The sequence below is a fragment of the Mesoplodon bidens genome (assembly GCF_964165515.1).
Source record: "Mesoplodon bidens genome assembly, chromosome: 13".
NCBI lineage: Eukaryota > Metazoa > Chordata > Mammalia > Artiodactyla > Ziphiidae > Mesoplodon > Mesoplodon bidens.
In genome coordinates this window covers 73,115,332-73,135,780 of record NC_138169.1, presented here as the reverse complement: position 1 = coordinate 73,135,780, position 20,449 = coordinate 73,115,332, and the positions used below count along the sequence as shown (strand labels likewise).

Below are 20,449 nucleotides of genomic sequence, written 5' to 3'. Positions count from 1 at the left end.
GATTCTTCAAGAAAAGTATCTGGTTCATATCTTTGATAGACTCTGAACCTATGCACAGAATTATTTTTAGAGTTTCTTTCATAACAAGAGTATGTTTTCCTTTGATTCAGGGACAAACTCTGGTATTCCACTAAGCTGAGAATGATGATGTTACCTACCCTTTACTTAGTACCTATGACTGCTGGGCGGTGAACTTAATCAACCTTCACAAGTAGGGAAACTGAAGCTCAGACGAGTTAGCTCATTTATCCCACGGCACACAGCAAAAGGCAGAACCAGAATTCCAACCAGCTTTGAAGCCCTAGTTCTTTTCACAACGTTATCACGGCCTCCGTAATAGTGATTCTTGCAACTTAAAATAAAAACACACCCTATAGTCGGAGTGACAAATACAGAAATACATTCATTCGTTCATTGAAGTTAGAAAGTTAAAACATCTTCATATTTCAAATCAGTTAGTGAATGGGAGACAGGACTACCCTTAGCTCTGTCCCTAACCCCTACCTCCACCCCCAGCTTGTGGCTGGAGCTCAATGTATTTGATGACGACATTAATTCCACAAGCATTCCACCATCTGGGGATGTGGAACGCAATGCAGGATCCGGTTTCTGGAAGGGCCCTACCGTGCCCACAACGGGAGGTGGGGGGTGGCGCGGAACTGGAAGATTCAGCGGGAAAGTTGGGGAGACGCAGGCCGGAGGGATCGGGACTGCAGCGCCACCCGGATGTCGCGGAGCCAAGGAGTCCCAGTTGGTGCCCCCGGAAGCCCCCAGCTCACGGGGAGGGAGCGAGGGGAGCGGGGCGGAGCCATACCCGGAAGTTGCTTAGGCCCGGACCAAAGATGGCGGCTGCGGCGCCGCTCGCCCACGCTCCGTAACCTCCTGTAACCAATGGAGCCGCGCGCTCGGGTGACTTACTGCGACGACTTCTGCACGACATTATCTGATGCAACCTCCGAGTTGAGGAAGTCGCCGGTGCACTTTGCGGGTGATAAGGCGGCGGCGTGTTGGAGGCGATGTCCTTGGAGGTGACCAGGGCGACCGCGGGGATGGTGCTAGGTGAGTGAGGCTCGGGGACCCCGGGGTGTGTAAGTGGCGCGGCGCGGCGCTCCTGCTTGGGGCAGCAGCCTTGTTCCGGTCGAATACAGCTCTTACTACCCTGGTGCCGGGCGCAGAGTGGGCGCCCCGTCGCTGTTTACGTGAATGGTGGGAGGGAGGAGGGGCCAGCACCCACCCTGGGTCCGCGCTCGCGGAGCAGGCCCGGCTCCCCTCGAGCCCTGGGTGCCCCGGCTGGGGTGGCGGCCGCTCCCGGCCCGGTCCCACTGCGAGAAATCCTGTGATTCAGCTGAGACGTAGGCAGAGCGAGGCATGGCCAGACCTCAGGGCAGACCCCAAATATGTGACTCTTCCAAGTGACCGGCAGGAAAGGACTTCAGAATGCGAATTCTTTTTCACATATCCTCACTTATATTGAGATTTCCTGGGAGACCATCTGGTGCAGTAGGAAAAGGAAGAGATTCAGGAGACCTGGGTTGATGTCTCTGCTCGCTTACTCCTTGTGAGGCCTTCTTCAGTTTGTTTAACCTCAGAGCTTTGGTTTCCTTTAAAGACCAGAGAAAACCGGTATTTATTTGATTTCTGTGCTCTAGCACCAGCATATCTGATTTATATATGTCATTCTCAGTACTTCAAGATGGGTATTGTTTTCCTCATTTTATAGGCTCAGAAACAAGCCCAGAAAGGTTAAGTGAATTCTCCAGGGTCACTCTGGCTTTTAAGGTACAACATCCAAGCTTCCAGTTTGGTCTGGCCAACTGAAAAGCCATTGCTTTCTGTTGGGGATTCGAGTAGATAGAAGCAGTACCACAAATGAAAATGATCAAAGTTCCTTTTGAAAAGCTAAATTTAACTAATCCCTTTTTATGGGATGGATGTCCTTGGATAGGGGAGTGGGAAAATAATTATGTAATTTCTTTCGGACCTTGATAATTTTTACCAATCAGATGCTTGTTCTGTTTACAAAGATAAAGAATGGATAAAGTAGCTGCAGTATGAGGTGACTGATAATTATTGGCCAAGTGAGTAACTTATTCTCTTTTTGTGAAACAGCAGAGCTGTATGTCTCAGACCGAGAGGGAAGTGATGCTACTGGTGATGGAACCAAGGAGAAACCTTTTAAAACAGGCCTTAAGGTAGAGCCTCTTTCTCATTAGGAAAACGACTTTGCATTTATTAATGACTCATGTCAGTTATTATGTGACTTGTCAGGAGTTTTATTTAAAGCACTAGGTTTGAAGAGAACTTTCCGAAAAGGGCAAGTAAGGGGTGTATACAGATATGTAGCTTTAAGGGTATTAGATATCTACATCTAAACTTTTTTGAACTTTTTTTTTTTTTTTTGGCCGCGCCTCAAGGCTTGTGGGATCTTTAGTTCTCCGACCAGGGACTGAACCTGGGCCCTTGTCAGCGAAAGCGCCGAGTCCTAACCACTGGACCGTCAGGGAATTCCCCTTGAACGTTTTTAATAGGTGTCTTCTTTTCTTCCTTACTATATGGCATCGCATCTCAGAATTTTTCTCTCCAGTGAGTCAGTTGGCCAGTTTTTTAATTCTTGTACAACTAAAAATCATCTTCCCTTAGTCATCTGAGTTTATGCTCACATTTCGTCATCTGAGTTTATGCTCACATTTCTTTCAAACTGACTCCTAAGAGTTCTCTCGGTGAATTTACCACTCGAATCCAGATGTGATCTTGAGCCTTGAGACTCAAAGACCTGATTTATATCAGTACCAAGAACAGAGCAGACACTCAGGAACTCATGAGTCTGGAGCCTAAAGCCAGAATGCTAATTTAACAATATATTATTATTTCTCAGGGTGTAGAATCCTCCAATGAGTTTAGCATATTCTCTTTAAGCAGACTTACGTGGAAAGCCAAATACAGTTCAGATGGGTTCTTTGAGAGCTTCGACTCAGGATTGAGTAGGTACCTGATGGCATCGGGTTACAGTGTGGGCCGAGAAGACATCCCTCTGCAAGTAGCCGTGGGCTTGCCTGTAGACTGGAATGGCTACAGCTGCTACATAAGGAAGTTGATTAAAGCCCTCTCCCAGGACAGCACCAGGAAGCGCACTGCCCTGCCACTTCTTTCTGTGTATCTGTGTCTGGCCAATCCCCCTTTCTTGTGAGCTTTGTTACAGTATTCATTTAGGTTATTATCAAGTGTTCCTGTCCTGGGACCATTCTCTCCTCTTTTAGCTCATACTCTGGTTATGTTTTGGTGTGTCAACCATGGATCTTAATTTTTTAACTCTTAGAGGGAAATCTTTCTCATTTTGGATTGTTGGGGTGATTCCTGTGGCTACCCAGAACTGACAATAGTGTTTAGATGAATGTTTGCAAAATGTCGCTGTCAGCAGAAGTGTGCCATTCTGATTTGGAGAATCATAGTTTGACTCTTTCAATATCAGTGATTAACAAAGGAGGGATCAGTACAGACGGTCAGGTAGTAAATGAATTCTTAGTGATTTACAAACATCCTTACAAAGTCTAATTGTTAAAAGGAGGAACTGAACTCTCCTGGATGTTTCCAAAAGATCCAGGTTTCCTCCTCCTGTGTAGCAATAATTGAGTTGAGACTAGTGTTAAATCAAGATGAAAAGTATTTTTCAGGTTTGGAAACTAGATCTTAAGAAAAGGTCAGTTTTCATAAGCTTCACATCTTACATGAGAGACAGTCATTCATTGCATTTCTTGGTTGATGATAACTTAGGAGAAAATTTGAAGGAATATTTGAAGCAGTTAATAAAACACTTATCTTTTACATACTTTCAACTATCTGCTTTTTTAAAGTATATAAACTATAAAATATTAAATGATAATATTGATGTCTGATATGTCCCAGTATTGGTGAAAAGAGGTACATACATTCTACACACAGGGATTTTTCCAATTAAATGAAACTTAGCCTTCTGTGTACCTAACCACTATGCTCTTGAGAGTTTCAGACATGACTTCTCTCATTTCTTCGTGAGGATTAATCGTCTGGATGTGCCCTGCAGTTGGCCTTTGCCATCAGCTGTCTCTTCTTTTTTTGTCAGCGTACCTCCTGTCGGTCCCCATGGCCACTTAAAATCTGTTGCTTCTAGTCCACTAGTATGGGAAACTATATACTATGTCACCGAACTTGCTAGAATTGTTTGGGAAAGGACGTTCTACCTTAAGGAAAATGTTCTTTGAATGTTCCGCCATTCCTTCTGTTGACATTGATCTTTGGCTGGTGGGGTCTTATGCTTTCTTCTGGGCTCTCAATTATGTTCTAGGTGATCAAAGTTACCTCATAATTCAGGTGTTATTTTGATTTTAAACATTGTACAATGTTAAAGAAATGTGCTTTTTCTTTGTCCCTCCCTCCCCAAGGCTTTGATGACAGTTGGAAAAGAACCCTTTCCTACCATTTACGTAGATTCACAAAAAGAAAATGAGGTAGGGTGAACCCAAAGCTTTACAGAATTAGATTTTGTGAAGAAACTTTCATTAGAATACAGCGGTCTTGAAAACATTAAATATCTGTTTATCCCTCCAGAGGTGGGATGTCATTTCTAAATCACAGATGAAGAACATTAGAAAACTGTGGCACAGGGAACAGATGAAGAGTGAATCCCGGGAAAAGAAAGAGGTGAGCAGTAGATTTGCTCTGTGAACCTTTTTCAAGTTGGGACACCAGAAGCCATGTTAACAAATTGCCCGGTTATTAAAACTAGGCAGAAGACAATTTACGAAGAGAGAAGAACCTGGAAGAAGCAAAGAAGATTACCATTAAAAACGACCCAAGTCTTCCAGAGCCAAATTGCGTAAGTGTGATGTGTATCGTTTCCAATATCATGGACTCACGGAGTCAAACTATTATTTCTGTGTCTGAGGGGCATGCCACGTGCTTTGTTCCTTTGCACTGTTTGTCTCTTCTTTTCTTTCAAAAGGGAGAGAGCACAATAATGTTTGAGAGTTATGAGGCTGGTCCTTGCGGGGCTCATTTTTTGATAAAATTTAGTAATTGCATGTTGAACGAATTCTGTCCTGACTAAAAGCTAGCAGCCCTGGAATCCAGGCCTGGTGGGCTGTGTGGTCTCAGACAAGTGATTTTACCCTCCCGGGGTGTCAGTTTCCTCACAGTAAAAAGAAGAGGTTGAAATCCAAGATTTTCATGATTTCTTAAATAAAGAAAAAGGTTTAGAAATTTGATTATGTCTATATTCTTTCTAGACCAGAATGCTGGACTGTGAATGGACATGGTTAGAATTCGAATGGTTCTTACTGCTGCTGGATTGTCATTTTTTTTGCTTCCTTAGTGAGGAGGCTGTTTTCTTGGCCACACCCACCAACCCCTTCCTCCCCTCCCCTCTCTCCTCCATCCCTCAGAGGGAAAGCCAGCCTCTGTAGCTTCCACCACCCAGAGTGGTGGGAGGGATGGTGAGGTCAGGCAGAGGGCTCTGTGTGGACTAGGCTTGTTGCTATTGTGAATTCATTGATTTTATATAACAATATCTGAAGTTCTGGTTGTTTCACTGACAGTTTTACACTAGGAGAAAGAAGACTTGGATTTTTTTTTTCTTTTAACTCCCCCAGTGTGGTAAAATTTTTTGGCTCTGACCTGTAGTAGAGTGACTGTCAGAAGTTTTACACCACTTGTGAATTTTTAACACTTTTCTGCCATCTATCTAATATTCGTGACAAAGTTGGTATGTGATAAATGACATGCTGGGTCAAATGTTTTTTATTTTAACTTGACAGGTGAAGATTCGTGAATTAGAAGGATATAGAGGCCAAAGAGTAAAGGTATTTGGCTGGGTCCACAGGCTGCGTAGGCAAGGTAACTGGCATGGCTGTCCTTTTCTCTCTTTAATTTTCGAGATCCCTGCTCTTAGATGATGAAGAACATTAAAAAAAACATTTACTTGGGGGTATTTTTGTTTGAGAATGCTAGCTTTTTAAAGGAAGTACTAATTTGTATCCTAAATTGGCTCTTATTTAATATGACTATTGAAAGTTTAAAAGTTATTTAAATGGTACTTAACTGTAAGCAGTCACAGTGATCAGGAGGTATCCAGGAAATATTTGTCTAATTGAATTGAATTCTTTAAGGAAAGCAGGGGGTATATTACCGGAAGTGCAGAGTCAAATCTGAAACTTACTGATGGCAGTGATGTTAATTTTTATAATTAGTATATTTGTACTTGGTCCTGATGTTTTGCTTTCTCTTTCTTATTTTATTATTTTATTACATGTCTTTTACTGTAAGTGGTTGTCAAATCCTTCGTAAAAAGAAAGGGGGCATAAAAAACCAAGAGTGCTTCTGTGCGGCAGTATATATCACCCCCCGCTGAATGCGCTCTGCTAGGTATTGCAGGGGACTCAACGGTGAATAAGACTTAATCCCTCGACTCCCATGCTTACTGTCTTGCTTTCCCATGATTGTGCGGGTCAGGAGGCTCACATAGGGTTTAAAAGTATGAAGGATTTGAAAAATGAAGAAGGCAAAATACTTTCCAGATACTGAGAAGTGATATTACTGGTGAACGCTTCAGAGGAATGGGGCCATGTGGGAGGTTTGAACTTTCAACATTTAACCGTGGCGGTTCCTTTACATAAGATTAAATTATGAGAAAGTGCTTTCAAGTGCCTCTTGAACAATCTAGCTAAACTTCTCTTTCTCGTTTTTAGGAAAGAATTTAATGTTTCTGGTGTTGCGGGATGGTACGGGTTATCTCCAGTGTGTCTTGTCAGATGATTTGGTAAATATTTTGATATTTACAATGAAAAGTCAGTTTTTTTCAATAGGTTACTTTATTGTTAGTTTTGGGAATCTTAGGGTCTGTACTTATTTTAACTGTTATTGTGGAAAATTTCCAACATCTCAAAAATGGAACAGTAGGAGGAAACCTCACATGCTCATCACTCAGCTTCAGTAACGTCTTAGTTGAGCTGCCGTAACTAAGTACCATAAACTGGGTGGCTTGTGAACAACAGAAGTTTATTCCTCATGGTTCTCATGGTTGGAAGTCCATATCAGGGTGCCAGCATGGTCAAGTTCTGGTGAGGGCCCTTTTCTGGGTTGCAGGCTACCCACTTCCTGTAGTGTGCTCATCCTCACATAGCAGAGAGCAGAGAAGGGTTTCAACATATGAATTTGCAGCAGATACACGTTAAGTCCATAACGAGTAATGATTAATATTTGGCCAGTTCTGGTTCACTGCTTCCCCCCTTTTACCTCCCAGACATCATATTTCATATAAACATACTTGCATATGCATCACCAAGAAGAAATATTTTTAATATAACCACACTACCATTATCACACACACCCAAAATTAGCACAACTCCTAAATATCCAGTCAGATTCTCCCAATTGATGTCTTTTTTACAGTTGGTTGGTTTGAATGAGGATCCAAACAAGATCTACATGTTGCATTTAGTTGATATGTCTCTGAAAACACTGTTAATCTATAACAGATCTCCCTTTTCATTCTCTTTTCTCCACTCCACTCCCCCTTGCCATTTATTGGAAAAAGTCTGGTCATTGGTCCTGTGGGACTTCTCACATTCTGGATTTGGTTGATTGCATCAAAAGGTGTCATTTAACATGTTTCTGTATCCTTTGTATTTCTTATAAGCTGGAGGTTAGGTCTGGTCAGATTCATGTTCTGCTTCTTTTTCTTCTTGATATAACTACTTCATGGACAAAGCTGTATTCTTCCAATGACATCACATCATGAAGCACATAATTCTGGTTGTCTTTATGATTAGTGGGTTCAGATGTTGATGGTCTGATCCCTCCTTTATAAAGTTTTCCATCACTTTTCTCCTAATGATTTTAGCAAGTATTGATTATCATAGTCTAAGTGAACTCTGTGTATTATTTTAATAGTCTAAATTTTAAAGAAAAAGAGAAATGAACTTTCCAGATATTTTTGAGAGATATGGGCTAGTGTTATTTATGCATGTGTATGTATGTAAAGTATGTATTTACATATATATACGTGTATCTGTATAAAGATAAATGCTTGATGGCTGTCTTATTTTACTAGTTTTGGATGAGAGAACTTGTTTGTGAATAATTCCCTTTGCTTTCTATATGGTAGACTATTTTAATGTAAATGTGAGTGACTGAATTTGAACTTGATCTTCTTACAGTGTCTGTGTTACAACGGAATAGTCTTGTCCACTGAGAGTAGTGTCGCAGTGTATGGAATGCTAAATCTTACCCCAAAGGGCAAGCAGGTGAGTGCGTTGAGTTCCTCACTGAGAGAGGAGTTGTGTACTTGTTTGTTTTCCAGTGTCTTTATTTGTATCAATACTTTTGGTATTTGGCATATAAATATACAAATGTGATGCACTTGCTAAATTTAGAATGCCTTTTCCTTTTCTGGTGAGATACATAGACTGTACAGCTTGTGTGCCCTTGTAACGATCTCAGGGATTTTCAACCTAAGGAATTCCTGAATAAACTTCATGGGTGAGAACAATTTGCTGTGTGTATGTGAATAATTTTTCAGCGAAGTGGAAATGAAGATTTAGTCTACCAAAAGTTTTTCAGGAAAGAACAGTGATCTAAATCTGAAACTTTGGGGATTTCCCTGGTGGTCCAGTGGTCAGGACTCCTTACTCCCAATGCAGGAGGCCCGGGTTCAATCCCTGGTTAGGGAGCTAGATCCCGCATGCTGCAACGAAAACCCGGCGCAGCCGAATAAATATTTAATAAATAAAGTAAAATAAATCTGAAACTTTTAAAACAGAATTTGAAAGCCTCTTTTTTAAAAACTTAAAGCTAGGTTTGATAGTCAGACAGTTGTCTGTTCCCCAGCCAACAGGCATGTAACCTATACCAGTTAGAGTTACTTGTTGGTAATTATTGGTCAAGTAACAGTTGTGGTTATATTTGTTTGTTGGGAAAGAAAACAAACAGACGTGACATATCAACCACCAGAGGGAGTCCATAGTGTCCTCCTGATAGACTAGAAATACTGATAAAAGAGAGTCTCCCAGAGTCTATGTGAAGAACCTATGTTAAGAGTGAATATCTGGTTCAGGTTTACTGAATTTTCCTTGCAAGTAATGTGATTGTAAAATGGAATGGTTTTTGTGTTATTACTTGCTATCCAGTGTTTGGTACCAAGATAGCTATATATTTCATACTATGTGGCTTCTAAAATGTAATGCTTTCAATGGAATTAGTAGGGAGAATTTGAATTTTTACTAGATATATATGTGTTCCAAAGAGAAACACCTTTTAGTAAAACCTTTGTATTTAAGGAGTTTTTCAATGTGTGTATTATGTTACTTTTAAATTATTGGGCAAAGGCTAGAAAGATATACCAAAATGTTGACAATAGTTAGTGGTTACTCCGAGTCGTGGGATTATAGTTTATTTTATTTTCTGGTTTGTGCTTTTCTATTTTTAAAAATTGTGTATGTGTATTTAGTCTGAAAGAAATATTAAATAAATATAAAATTCAGTTATTGGGTCTTCATTTTTAGAAGGGTAGGCTAATAATGATAAGGTTCTTAGAAATATGAGCTTACTAAACATTTTTAGATAAATGAGAATCTTTCATATGGTAAATTTTCTGTTTCCTTCTCCCTCCCTACCCCTTTTTAAAAAATGTAGGCTCCAGGGGGCCATGAGCTGAATTGTGACTTCTGGGAACTGATCGGGTTGGCCCCCGCTGGAGGCGCTGATAACTTAATCAATGAGGAGTCTGACGTTGACGTCCAGCTCAACAACAGACACATGATGATCCGGGGAGAAAACATGTCCAAAATCCTAAAAGCACGTTCTGTGGTCACCAGGTGCTTTAGAGATCACTTCTTCGATAGGGGGTACTACGAAGTAAGTATGCATTCATCATGCTTTGCAAACAATGCCTTTTGGCATTTTTGAGCTTGAACAGTGGTGCTCACAGAAGGCCTTTATTTACTCCTTTCCACCTGAATAGATCAGTCCTCCAACGTTAGTGCAAACACAAGTGGAAGGCGGTGCCACACTCTTCAAGCTGGACTATTTTGGGGAAGAGGCGTATCTGACTCAGTCCTCTCAGCTGTACCTGGAGACCTGCATTCCAGCTCTGGGAGATGTTTTTTGTATCGCACAGTCATACAGGGCAGAGCAATCCAGAACACGAAGGCACCTGGCTGAGTACATAATTGTCATTTTGTTTTTATTTAAAAAAAAATTTTTTTTAAAGAAAATATGTTTAGAGAAGCAATCTTTTTTTTTTTACGTATTTTTTATTAGTTTCTGCTTTATAACAAAGTGAATCAGTTATACATATACATCTGTTCCCACATCCCTTCCCTCTTGCATCTCCCTCCCTCCCACCCTCACCATCCCACCCCTCCAGGCGGTCACAAAGCACCGAGCTGATCTCCTTGTGCTATGCGGCTGCTTCCCACTGTCTATCTACCTTAGAGAAGCAATCTTGATGTAGGTAAATGATGTCTGTGTAAAAACCTCCGATGTATTAAGAGGCTCTATGAAGGGCAGTTGAATAAACTAATGGAAACTGTCTAAGAAGTGTTGCCTCTTAGGCCATAACTCACTAAGGTCTGTTCATTCACTTTGTCTTGATCCTTTATGTGTTGAGGAATAAACAAGAAATGACTATTAAGGGGGAAAGGAAGGCAGGTGGGCTAAAACTGCTTTGGAGAGTTGGGAGTTGATTAGCAGGGTGGGAGTTTTCCCTTTCTGGACAGTTTCCCAGCATTAAAACCCTTGCTTAAGAGAAACTTTGTGAAAAGAAGAGAGGCTCTGAGCTACTGTCTTGTTCCTCAGATACACTCACGTGGAAGCAGAGTGCCCTTTCCTGACCTTTGAGGAGCTCCTGAACCGATTGGAGGACTTGGTCTGTGACGTGGTCGATAGAGTCTTGAAATCACCCGCAGCAAGCGTAGTGCATGACCTCAACCCGGTAGGTCTGCCATCGTATGGAAACACAAAATTAGGATCCTGTTCGGAAGGCAGTGAAGTCTTTTTTTTAGATTTTTACGTTTTTTAGGTTTTTTCAATAGATTTTTTTTTAGGTTTTTATAGGTTTAATAGCTTTGTGAGCTTTGAAATAAATGATTAATATATATATAGGTATAATTGATATATAACATTATATTAGTTTTAGGTGTACAGCATAATAATTTTATATATCTAAAACAATACAGAGTTATTAACTCTAGTTACCATGCTGTACATTACATCTTGTTAATGGAACTTACCTATTTTATAACTGGAATTTTATACTTTTTGACTCCCTTAACTCATTTCCAGACAGATTTTTTTTTTTTTTTTTTTTTTTGGCCATGCCACATGGCTTGCGTGTCTTAGTTCCCCGACCAGGGATGGAACCCAGGCCCTCAGCAGTGAAAGTGTGGAGTCAACCACTAGACCACCAGGGAATTCACCACATTGTTTTTAAGTCTGAAATAATATTTTATAATAATGATAAATAGTGTTTCTTAAAATGGAAATGTTAGTGTGAATGGTTTCTTTATATACACTGTATTTTTCCTTTCTACTGTAGAACTTCAAGCCCCCCAAACGGCCTTTCAAACGGATGAACTATTCAGATGCTATTGTGTGGCTAAAAGAACACAATATAAAGAAAGAAGATGGAACTTTCTATGAATTTGGAGAGGTATGTATTCCTTTCTAGTCGTTGTTTCAAAGGTAGCCTTGTGCTTAAGTGGATTGCTACTTCCAGTTAATTAACGAGTAATGCAGAAGGCATCTGCTGTTGTCAAATAAATGATAACCACAGACCCTTCTTCTTGGGGTTGTCTGAGGATCCGTGGCTTAGTAGATGTAGAGTAGACCTTAGAGCAGTGCCTTTTCTGTAGTGTTCAGTAAATATTAGCAAGTTTGTAGCCTTCACGTCCCATCCTTTATCTCTTTCCTCTTCCATGATCACTCTGTGGTCTTGACTTACAAGCTCTAGCTGTAATTCTCTAGACTGGCAGGATGCTTAAGAACGTTATAAACTTTGAAATCACATGCAAAGTGTTGGTATGTGTATATATTTGTTTTGGTTTTCTGGAGAAACCGTCTGGCTCTTTCAAAAAGGATTCCTCCCCCCAAAACGGTGAATTATAACTCCTTCATATGGAGGCAATTCAAAGAAGAAAATCGCCACTGATTAAAATGCAAAACCAAGAGAGGAGGCTTTGTTGGGGAAGGTGGCCCGGTGCCCCAGATACACTGAGCATGTCTGTCTTGCCCAGGAGCACCCTCCCAGCATGTTTTGGGGGTATAGATTGTTAACATTATTCTAAGCCCTCTTCCCTGTGCATTTAACCACTCTTTACATAGTATTTGCAAATCCGTTTTACAGATGAAATGTGAGTAATAGCTGCTAACTAGAGTTTTCTTTCGTTTTTAGAAAGAATTTACAGAGGACAGACAGTGTACTAGGTCTATGTAAATTACTTTTATTGTATCATGAATTCAGTTGATGATGTATAATAACCAAATCCTGTGCTGAAAACCTGAGAACTGTTAGCACCCAGCACTCAGCAAAGTAGTGTGGTTGAGTGGAAAGAACACAAGCTTTGGAGTAAGAAGCCCCCCAGGTGGGCTTTGCTCCCACCTCTGTCCTTATTGCTGGGTAACTTAAGGCCAGTGACTCCGCTCTCTGGTTCCCTATCTCTGCCTTGGAGGTAACGTCCACCTTGCAAAGTTATGAGAACTTAATGAGCTAAATGCTTAGCAGGGCCGAGGCGCAGGAAGTCCTCCATGTGTGTCAGCATTTCCTCTTTGTGTCAGTATCATCCCATACACATGAGGGCGCTAGAGTAGAGAAGAGGACTTCAAACTTTTCGGAATGTGCAGTACGACCCCTTTTCCCCCAGTTCAATTGTATGGACTCTAGTATGTAAAGCAGTTACAGGCGGAGAGACCAGAGCTCTCCCACTCACCTCCCGTTTCCTCTCTGGACTTTAGACGACGCAGGGCTCCAGGGACGAGAGCTTGAAAACAGCTGTGCCAGGTGATGGCTAAGCTCCCTCTCAGGTTCTTACATTAAACAAATCAATGAGTCTTGTCCAATTCTCTCAATCTGTTTTTACTGGGACATGAGTTTTCACTTTTAACTTGAATTTATGTGTGGTTTATTGAAGGATGTTTGAGAGGGAAGCAGATTAACTTGATTCATCATCATCTAACCTGTCTTGGCTAACTACTGCAGGTGTGGTTCCACTTATAAACTTGACACTGGTTATTTGTCTTATGACTGTGTCTTACTGCCACTGAAGGCATGCAGATTTATTGTAACAGGAAAGAAGCAGAGAGAACAGGAGAGTTTAAAGATTGGTGTTATTAATAACATACTCTGTGTGTAGATCACTGATGTTGTGGAGCATTTACTGGTGATCTTATGCCTTGTGGGACTGAGTGGACTGCGTTTGCTTCAGACCTAGATAACACTGGCCACTGGAAAAAAAAAAAATAACTGAGCCGTATCTGGGAGGTTGTTTGTTTTTTGTGTGTGTTTTCGTTCCTCAAGCAATATGGCACAGATATACTGTAGGAGGAGGCAGATCTATTTACAGTTCGTTTTGCAGAAATTGTCCTTAGCACCCACGTGGTTATGGGTTATGGGTGGGTGTGTATTCTGGACTCTGTTGCATGAATAAGATGAAGGGCTGCTACTGGGTCAAAGAGCTGCTTCTGTCTCGTTGCCTTTCGAGTTGTAAATGTTAATGAAGTCTTGTTTAACCTCAGGATATCCCAGAAGCTCCTGAGAGACTGATGACAGACACCATTAATGAGCCCATCTTGCTGTGTCGATTTCCTGTGGAGATCAAGTCCTTCTATATGCAGCGATGTCCCGAGGATTCCCGCCTTACTGAATCTGTCAGTTTGGGATTCAAATAGTATTAGAGATTTTGCTTTTTAAAGGGGCGGGCACTGCCACTGGAATAAGATACAGCTCACAGCAAATATTTCATTATAAATCTACAGTACTTAAATGTTTTTTGTCCTCTGATTGGGTTTAACCTGTCTTGTTAAATTATAGAATTTGAATAATATCTGAATTTTGCATGATCATTGTGCTCCTTTGGTTATAGGAGCTTAATTGTGATTTTCATTTAAACTCTAGAGCAAAGCCGTGACTGAGAGCCTAGTAGTAACCGCATTTTATTTACTCATTTTGAAAGGTCGACGTGTTGATGCCCAATGTCGGTGAGATTGTGGGAGGCTCGATGCGTATCTGGGATAATGAAGAGATACTGGCAGGTTATAAAAGAGAAGGAATTGACCCCACTCCCTATTACTGGTACACAGATCAGGTAAAAAGAATTTTGTTAATCACTTTAACTTTTCTTCACTGTAATAGTTCTGTATAAATTGAAATTTTTAAAAGGGAAGTATTCAGGGTGATACTTTGACATTTGAATGAGCTATATTCAGTTTCATGGTTATAATAATGTGGCATGTGAATGCTGCTAGTTTTATCTTTGGCCAATAATATGTTAACTTAATTTGAAAACCTATTAACTCCTGGCCTTGCTTGTAGCTACTGAATTTTTTAAAATGTCATTAGATCCTACCAATATCTAGTCTTCATTTTCTTCTGATAAACACAGACATTAACTTAATTTAAAAGTTTGAAATCTCTTCTTTCCAGGGTGGCAAATCCTTGGTTTATTTTTCATACCAAATTATTTTTTCACATGTGGTCCATGAAGGAGTTTAGATTAGGGGTTGAATTCTTTTTGTTGTTTTGTTTGTTGTTGTTTTCAATTATTTTTTATTGGAGTATAGCCGCTTTACAATGTTGTGTTAGTTTCTGCTGTACAGCAAAGTGAATCAGCTATAAGGGGTTGAATTCTTAACCACAATAAGCTGACTCATTTTACAGTAGAAAATTTTAACTATTTCAGACAAAATTTACTTTTTTAATTTTCTTTTTTGACCATGCCGTGCAGCTTGCGGGATCTTAGTTCCCCGACCAGGGATTGAACCTGGGGCCATGGCAGTGAATGCACAGAGTCCTAACCACTGGACCGCCAGGGAGACTCTGGACAAAATTTTAAACTGAGCATTTATTCCTCTCTATCGCTCTCCCTCTCTCTCTCTCTCTTTTTAAACAGAGAAAATATGGCACATGTCCACATGGAGGCTATGGCCTGGGCTTGGAACGATTCTTAACCTGGATTCTGGATAGATACCACATCCGAGATGTATGCTTATACCCTCGATTTGTCCAGCGCTGCAAGCCATAACCGATTCCTCCTGGAGATTTAAGGAAAGAACACGGTTCATGGAAGGAACAGGCTGCCTCTTTAAAAAAAAAAAAAAAAACAGCCAAACTCTTCCCCTTTTTATTCCACTGGGGTATATCCGTTTCTGTTTTCTCTTTTTGTTTTTTATTCCTGCTACCATGAAAAGCAATCCAAATCATGTGAATATCAAGTGACATTGATGGTGTCATTCTAAGAAAAAAAACCCATTACAAAGTTTGGGGGAAAATATGTGGCATGTAACTCTGCAGTCATGAGTATATTTCAGCATTTTATCCAATTTTAGGTTATAATCTTTGTGTCATATATACCACATATATGATTAGTTTTAACTTGTAGTCTGAGACATTCCAGTAACTTAATCTTTCTGTCCTTTTAAGTGTAACTGGGATTCTTTAATTTATATCATTTTATTGTATCAGTGAGTTAAAACAAACACTGTGGGGAAAAATTGACAACATGCTGTAAAAATCTGCTGGTATTAGAACAGAGTATAAATCAGCAGTAGATACAGGAATGAAATGAATAGTCTTTTGCCTCAGTTGTTAATCTTTTCTAAATCTGATAGCTGCTTATAGCATTCTAAAGCATACGAATTTATTTGGAAGAATTTGTAATAGAATGGCCTTAAACGGTTTGAAGTAAGAGCAAGTTTTTTGTTTTTGTTTTTTGGCACTTCAGTGAACAGCATTCTTCCTAGCATTAGTTCAAACTAAAGAGGCAGGGTGATCTTCACTCTTCCCTGGTAGCTCCTAAGTAATTAAGAATAAATAAGTTCCAGGGCTTCCCTGGTGGCACAGTGGTTGAGTATCCCCCTGCCAATGCAGGGGACACGGGTTTGACCCCTGGTCCAGGAAGATCCCACATGCCACAGAGCACCTAAGCCCATGTGCCACAACTACTGAGCCTGCACTCTGGAGCCCGTGAGCCACAACTACTGAAGCCCTCGTGCGTAGAGCCTGTGCTCTGCAGCAAGAGAAGCCACCGTAATGAGAAGCCCATGCACCGCAACCAGAGAAAGCCCACGCGCAACAACGAAGACCCAACGCAGCCAAAAATAAATAAATAAATAAATTTATTTTTAAAAAGTAAATAAGTTCCAAAAGTATTTGCAGCTGGAATCTTCATGACAACCCTGCATGGCTTTTGGAGTCACCCCACACTGTGTCTTTAGGTCTAATCTGTGCTAATTTATTAATTTGCAGGCTTATTGAATGGCTTCATTTCAGATTTGGTTAATTTTTGCCCAAAATGCATGTCATGTATCCTCAATAAGCTCTATTCCCAGCATTCAATAAATGGATACACGTAAAAATTCTTTGCTGACTTAATTTTTTTTAAGCTGATTGTCTCTGTTTCACATTAATTAGTTCATGTCTTTTGCATTTTTTAAAATCTTTATGTTTCATGATTTGTACATGTGAAACTAGATATTCCTGAATTTGGTAGGTATTAGTAAAAGTACATGGTAATGGAAAGGAATGGTTTTTAAAAATTAGATGTGGGTCCTAGTTACATCATTTTTATCATCCTTTTTGTATTAATTTTGGACACATTAGATTATATCTTATTTTGCAGTTAAGTAAAATGACAGATGGAAATGGGGCATTTGTAGTATATTTGGCCTCTATCTTTAAATGAAAAATACGTGTAAGAATGGGAATGAGCTCTAACTGGATGCAACTAGGCAGTTCATTTGATCAGAATTTAGATGACTAGGTTAGGCTCAATTAGATTAGATTTTAATTGTATAAATGGGCTAAAAGTTTTAAATACTGAGGGAGAGCTGTGGGATTAGGTGGGGGTTACGGAGTCAAGATTGTGGTGACGTCAAATCAAGAACCCGAGCAGCGCACCTCACGTACGTGGACTTGGATTCCCTTTTCTCTGGTTGTCCCTGTAATCTGAGCGTCACAAGCCCATCCCATATCCCTGCCGAGTGTCCACCTCACAGACACCTGGTTCTGAGTTCCTCCTCTCGTGGGACTCATCTCACGGCCCTTTCCTTCCTGAAACCTCTTCCTGATACGTGATCCTCACGCCAGCAGCCCCCTTCGCCTTTGGTACTTGTGTAGCTGACCTGCTTTGGAGACAGATGGGAGGCTAATACTGTAGCAATTCAAATGACTTAAATACTGACTTTGTCAATGTCCTACAGCCGTTTCCACCCACCCAGCTCCCCACATATGGCTGCCTCTAGCATTTCCTAAAAATTTCTTGTTTAGTGTATAGAGCAATAAGATTCTGTCATAAGCAACCTTCCTACGCATTGGGGTCACTTGGGACTGTAAAAATACTGGTGCCTGGGCCTCATCCCAGACCAATAGAATCCGAATTTCAGGGCTGGGCCCAGGATGCTTTTTAAAAGCCCGCCCAGCTGAGGCTGTGGCAGACTTAGTGTGACTCACTGAGTAGCTACCTCCCTCTTCTAAAGCCAGCCTTAAGCCTCTCATCATCATGACTGTAGGTCCTCATTCATCTCACATTAATCTCTTTTGAAATTGTTCCCAATCTCAATGTTAAAATGGGAACATTGGGGCAAGGTTGAGACTGTCCAGTATTGCCAGTGGCCACAAAAACACTACACCTGTGCACTTGTTAGCTTTCAAGTCATACTGGGAAATTCTCAAAATGATGGTAGCTGCCAATAATGGAGTACTGGTTTGTGTCAGCCATGTACTGTCACATGCTTTAATCCCCACAATAACCTCTTGTGATAATTATATAAATTATAAATTTATACAATATATAAATTATAGCCCTATAATCCCTATATATGGATAATAGCCCTATTACCCCTGAGGTAATGGTTGAGAAAAGTTAAAAAACATGCCTGAAAATGCATTGTTAAAAGTGACAGAATGAAGTTTGAAACTCCAAAGCTTGAATTCCTTTAAACTTAGAATCCTATTATTTCATTCAGTCCTTCTAAGGAAAAAAGATACTATGATGTACAAATACTGTCATTCATGGTATTTGCTAATTGCTGGTCAATTAAATGATTCAGTTTCTTATGCTGAAAAGTTTCCTTCTACCTCATAGATTACTACTAACTTGATAAGATGAAGAATATTATCTTTGAAAAAACATTGGTGTACTCTGCAGTTCAAAGATGCTGGTTTCTGGCGTCAAAATTTAATACAGTGTAGCACCCTGGCTCACAGAAATGGTGGTGCTCAAAATTTTAGCTTATTCTTTAGGCATTTACTTCCATGTCATGAAGAAAAACATGCTTCTATTACTTTATCAATTATTCGGTTTTAGCCACTCTCTACTGCTCTTCTGCAGAAGATTGCGCTTCTTCCTTTCCCTGTCCCACCCTTCATGTGCATGCTTCTCTTCTCCCCCTCTTCCCAGCTTAGTTAAATCATTACTTTGGTTGACCATATTGTATACTATGATCGCTTCTCCTTTTCTGGCCAACTTTTCATTTTGCCCATAATTAACAGTCATCTTATTTTTTTCTTTATCATTAATTCAATTTCCAAAGATGCTCAGACACAGCAGGTGCTCATCAGTTATATCTTCCCATAGAAGCTTCTCTGAGAGCTTGTCTGCTGTAGTGTGAACCAGCCACATGCCAATCCTGAAACATAGTTGTCATCCTGGGATCTTCTTTCACTGTCATCCCAGGTATCCCCTTCACCTTTCTCCTCTAAGGACAGCCTGTTTCCTGTATCCCATGTTTCCCTGTTTCTTGGTTTACTTCCTCTTTCTGGTGGAGCACATCCTCCAGTAATTTCCTGAGAAAGGGTGCATGGAACGTCAATTCACTGAGAACTTGCCTATCTAAAAAATGTTTTTAGGGGCTTCCAGGGGCTTCCCTGGTGGTTCAGTGGTTGAGAGTCTGCCTGCCGATGCAGGGGACGCGGGTTCGTGTCCCGGTCCGGGAAGATCCCACATGCCACGGAGCGGCTGGGCCCGTGAGCCATGGCCGCTGAGCCTGCGCATCCGGAGCCTGTGCTCTGCAACGGGAGATGCTGCAGCAGTGAGAGGCCCGCGTGCCACAAAAAAAAAAAAAAAAAAAAAAGTTTTTAATCTATCTTCACATTTAAACCACAGTCTCTATATAAAATTGTGGGTTAAAAAGCATTTTTCCCTCAGAATTTTGAAACCCTGGCTTCCAGTGTTACCATTCTAGCTTCCAATGTTGCTATGGAGAATTCCCAAACATTCTCATACATGGTCCTTTACATATGACCTGTCTATTCTAGAAGCTTGTCCCCATGTTCTGAAATATGATGATATTCCTTAGGACTGTTCATCCATTCTGTTGGGCAGTTGGTAGGCTCTTTAAATTCGGAAAGTCAGGGCCTTCAGTTGTGAAAACTTTCTTAAACTGTTTTTTTTTAAGTGTCCCCTCTTTTGTTTGTTTTTCTTTCTTTCTACAACTGCTATTATTCAGATAGTAGACCTCCTTTTATCTTTTTTATTTTTTTTGTTTGCTATTTTCTGAGAGCTTTCCTCAACTTTTCCCCAATCCTTCTATTGAATTTTTCATCCCTGTTAGCATAGTAAAATTAAAAAAAAATTTTATTCTGACCTCAGAAAGTTGCATCTTTATGGTCTTTTACCCAAGCTGTCTTCTTCCTGTATCTTGGCAGTTTCCTCCATGTTTTCTTCTGTTTGCTTGGGTCTCTGTCTTTCCTCTTAGAGGCTTTTCTCAGATGTGAGGTGATACTTGGTTTTCTGCTGAGAATTCCAAATAGCAGATAAAATGCTTTTGAAGTGTGTGGGAGGATATGTGAGCCCTCCTGTAGGGTGAGCTGCCTGAACTGTTGAGTATGTGGAGTATGGGAGTCCCTGATGTCAACATCCTTAGATCTTTCCTCTTGGGCCGCTTGGATTCCAGATGTCAACATCCTTAGATCTTTCCTCTTGGGCCGCTTGGATTCCAGACTCTTCCCACCTCCTGTGGAGGCAAAAGGGTGAAGAGGGCTATGTGTCCACAACTTCGGTAAGTCTAGTTCCCCAAATCTATCTCAATGTAGCATCTCTCCCTTTAATCCCCAATTCCAGGGCTACCCGCTGCTGCCAGTCTGGAACCTCCTAGGGATTCTGCCATGTAAATCTGGATGGTTCTTGTCTTAGGACGGCCATCTTCAGATTCAGGGTGTTTTGAGTTTGCTAAATCATGAACCATTTATCCATCTGCCTTCCAGCTC

General features: G+C 40.7%; 1 protein-coding gene across 2 annotated transcripts; it reads left to right on the top strand.

Annotated features, from left to right (window-relative positions):
* The first annotated feature begins 824 nt into the window (after positions 1-824).
* Positions 825-16,602, top strand: NARS1 (asparaginyl-tRNA synthetase 1). 2 transcript variants are annotated; one of them, XM_081252466.1, is made up of 15 exons: positions 825-1,059; positions 2,113-2,192; positions 4,419-4,484; positions 4,585-4,677; positions 4,763-4,852; positions 5,790-5,868; positions 6,720-6,790; positions 8,190-8,276; positions 9,664-9,885; positions 9,992-10,191; positions 10,828-10,963; positions 11,567-11,680; positions 13,762-13,893; positions 14,199-14,330; positions 15,135-16,602. In XM_081252466.1, the coding sequence occupies exons 1-15, from the start codon at positions 1,017-1,019 to the stop codon at positions 15,264-15,266; spliced, it is 1,677 nt and encodes a 558-aa protein (XP_081108592.1). In that variant the 5' UTR covers positions 825-1,016; the 3' UTR covers positions 15,267-16,602. The 2 variants fall into 2 exon arrangements, with proteins under 2 accessions (XP_081108592.1, XP_081108591.1); XM_081252465.1 differs by having other exon boundaries at positions 826-1,059; positions 2,110-2,192.
* The last annotated feature ends 3,847 nt before the right edge of the window (positions 16,603-20,449 follow it).

Bases quoted from the DNA above. Each gene is read 5' to 3' on its own strand.
- NARS1 (XM_081252465.1), top strand. From the start codon at position 1,017: ATGTCCTTGGAGGTGACCAGGGCGACCGCGGGGATGGTGCTAG. The intron at 6,791-8,189 runs GTAAATATTTTG...ATCTTCTTACAG, and splicing joins GTGTCTTGTCAGATGATTTG to TGTCTGTGTTACAACGGAAT. The intron at 13,894-14,198 runs GTCAGTTTGGGA...TCATTTTGAAAG, and splicing joins ATTCCCGCCTTACTGAATCT to GTCGACGTGTTGATGCCCAA.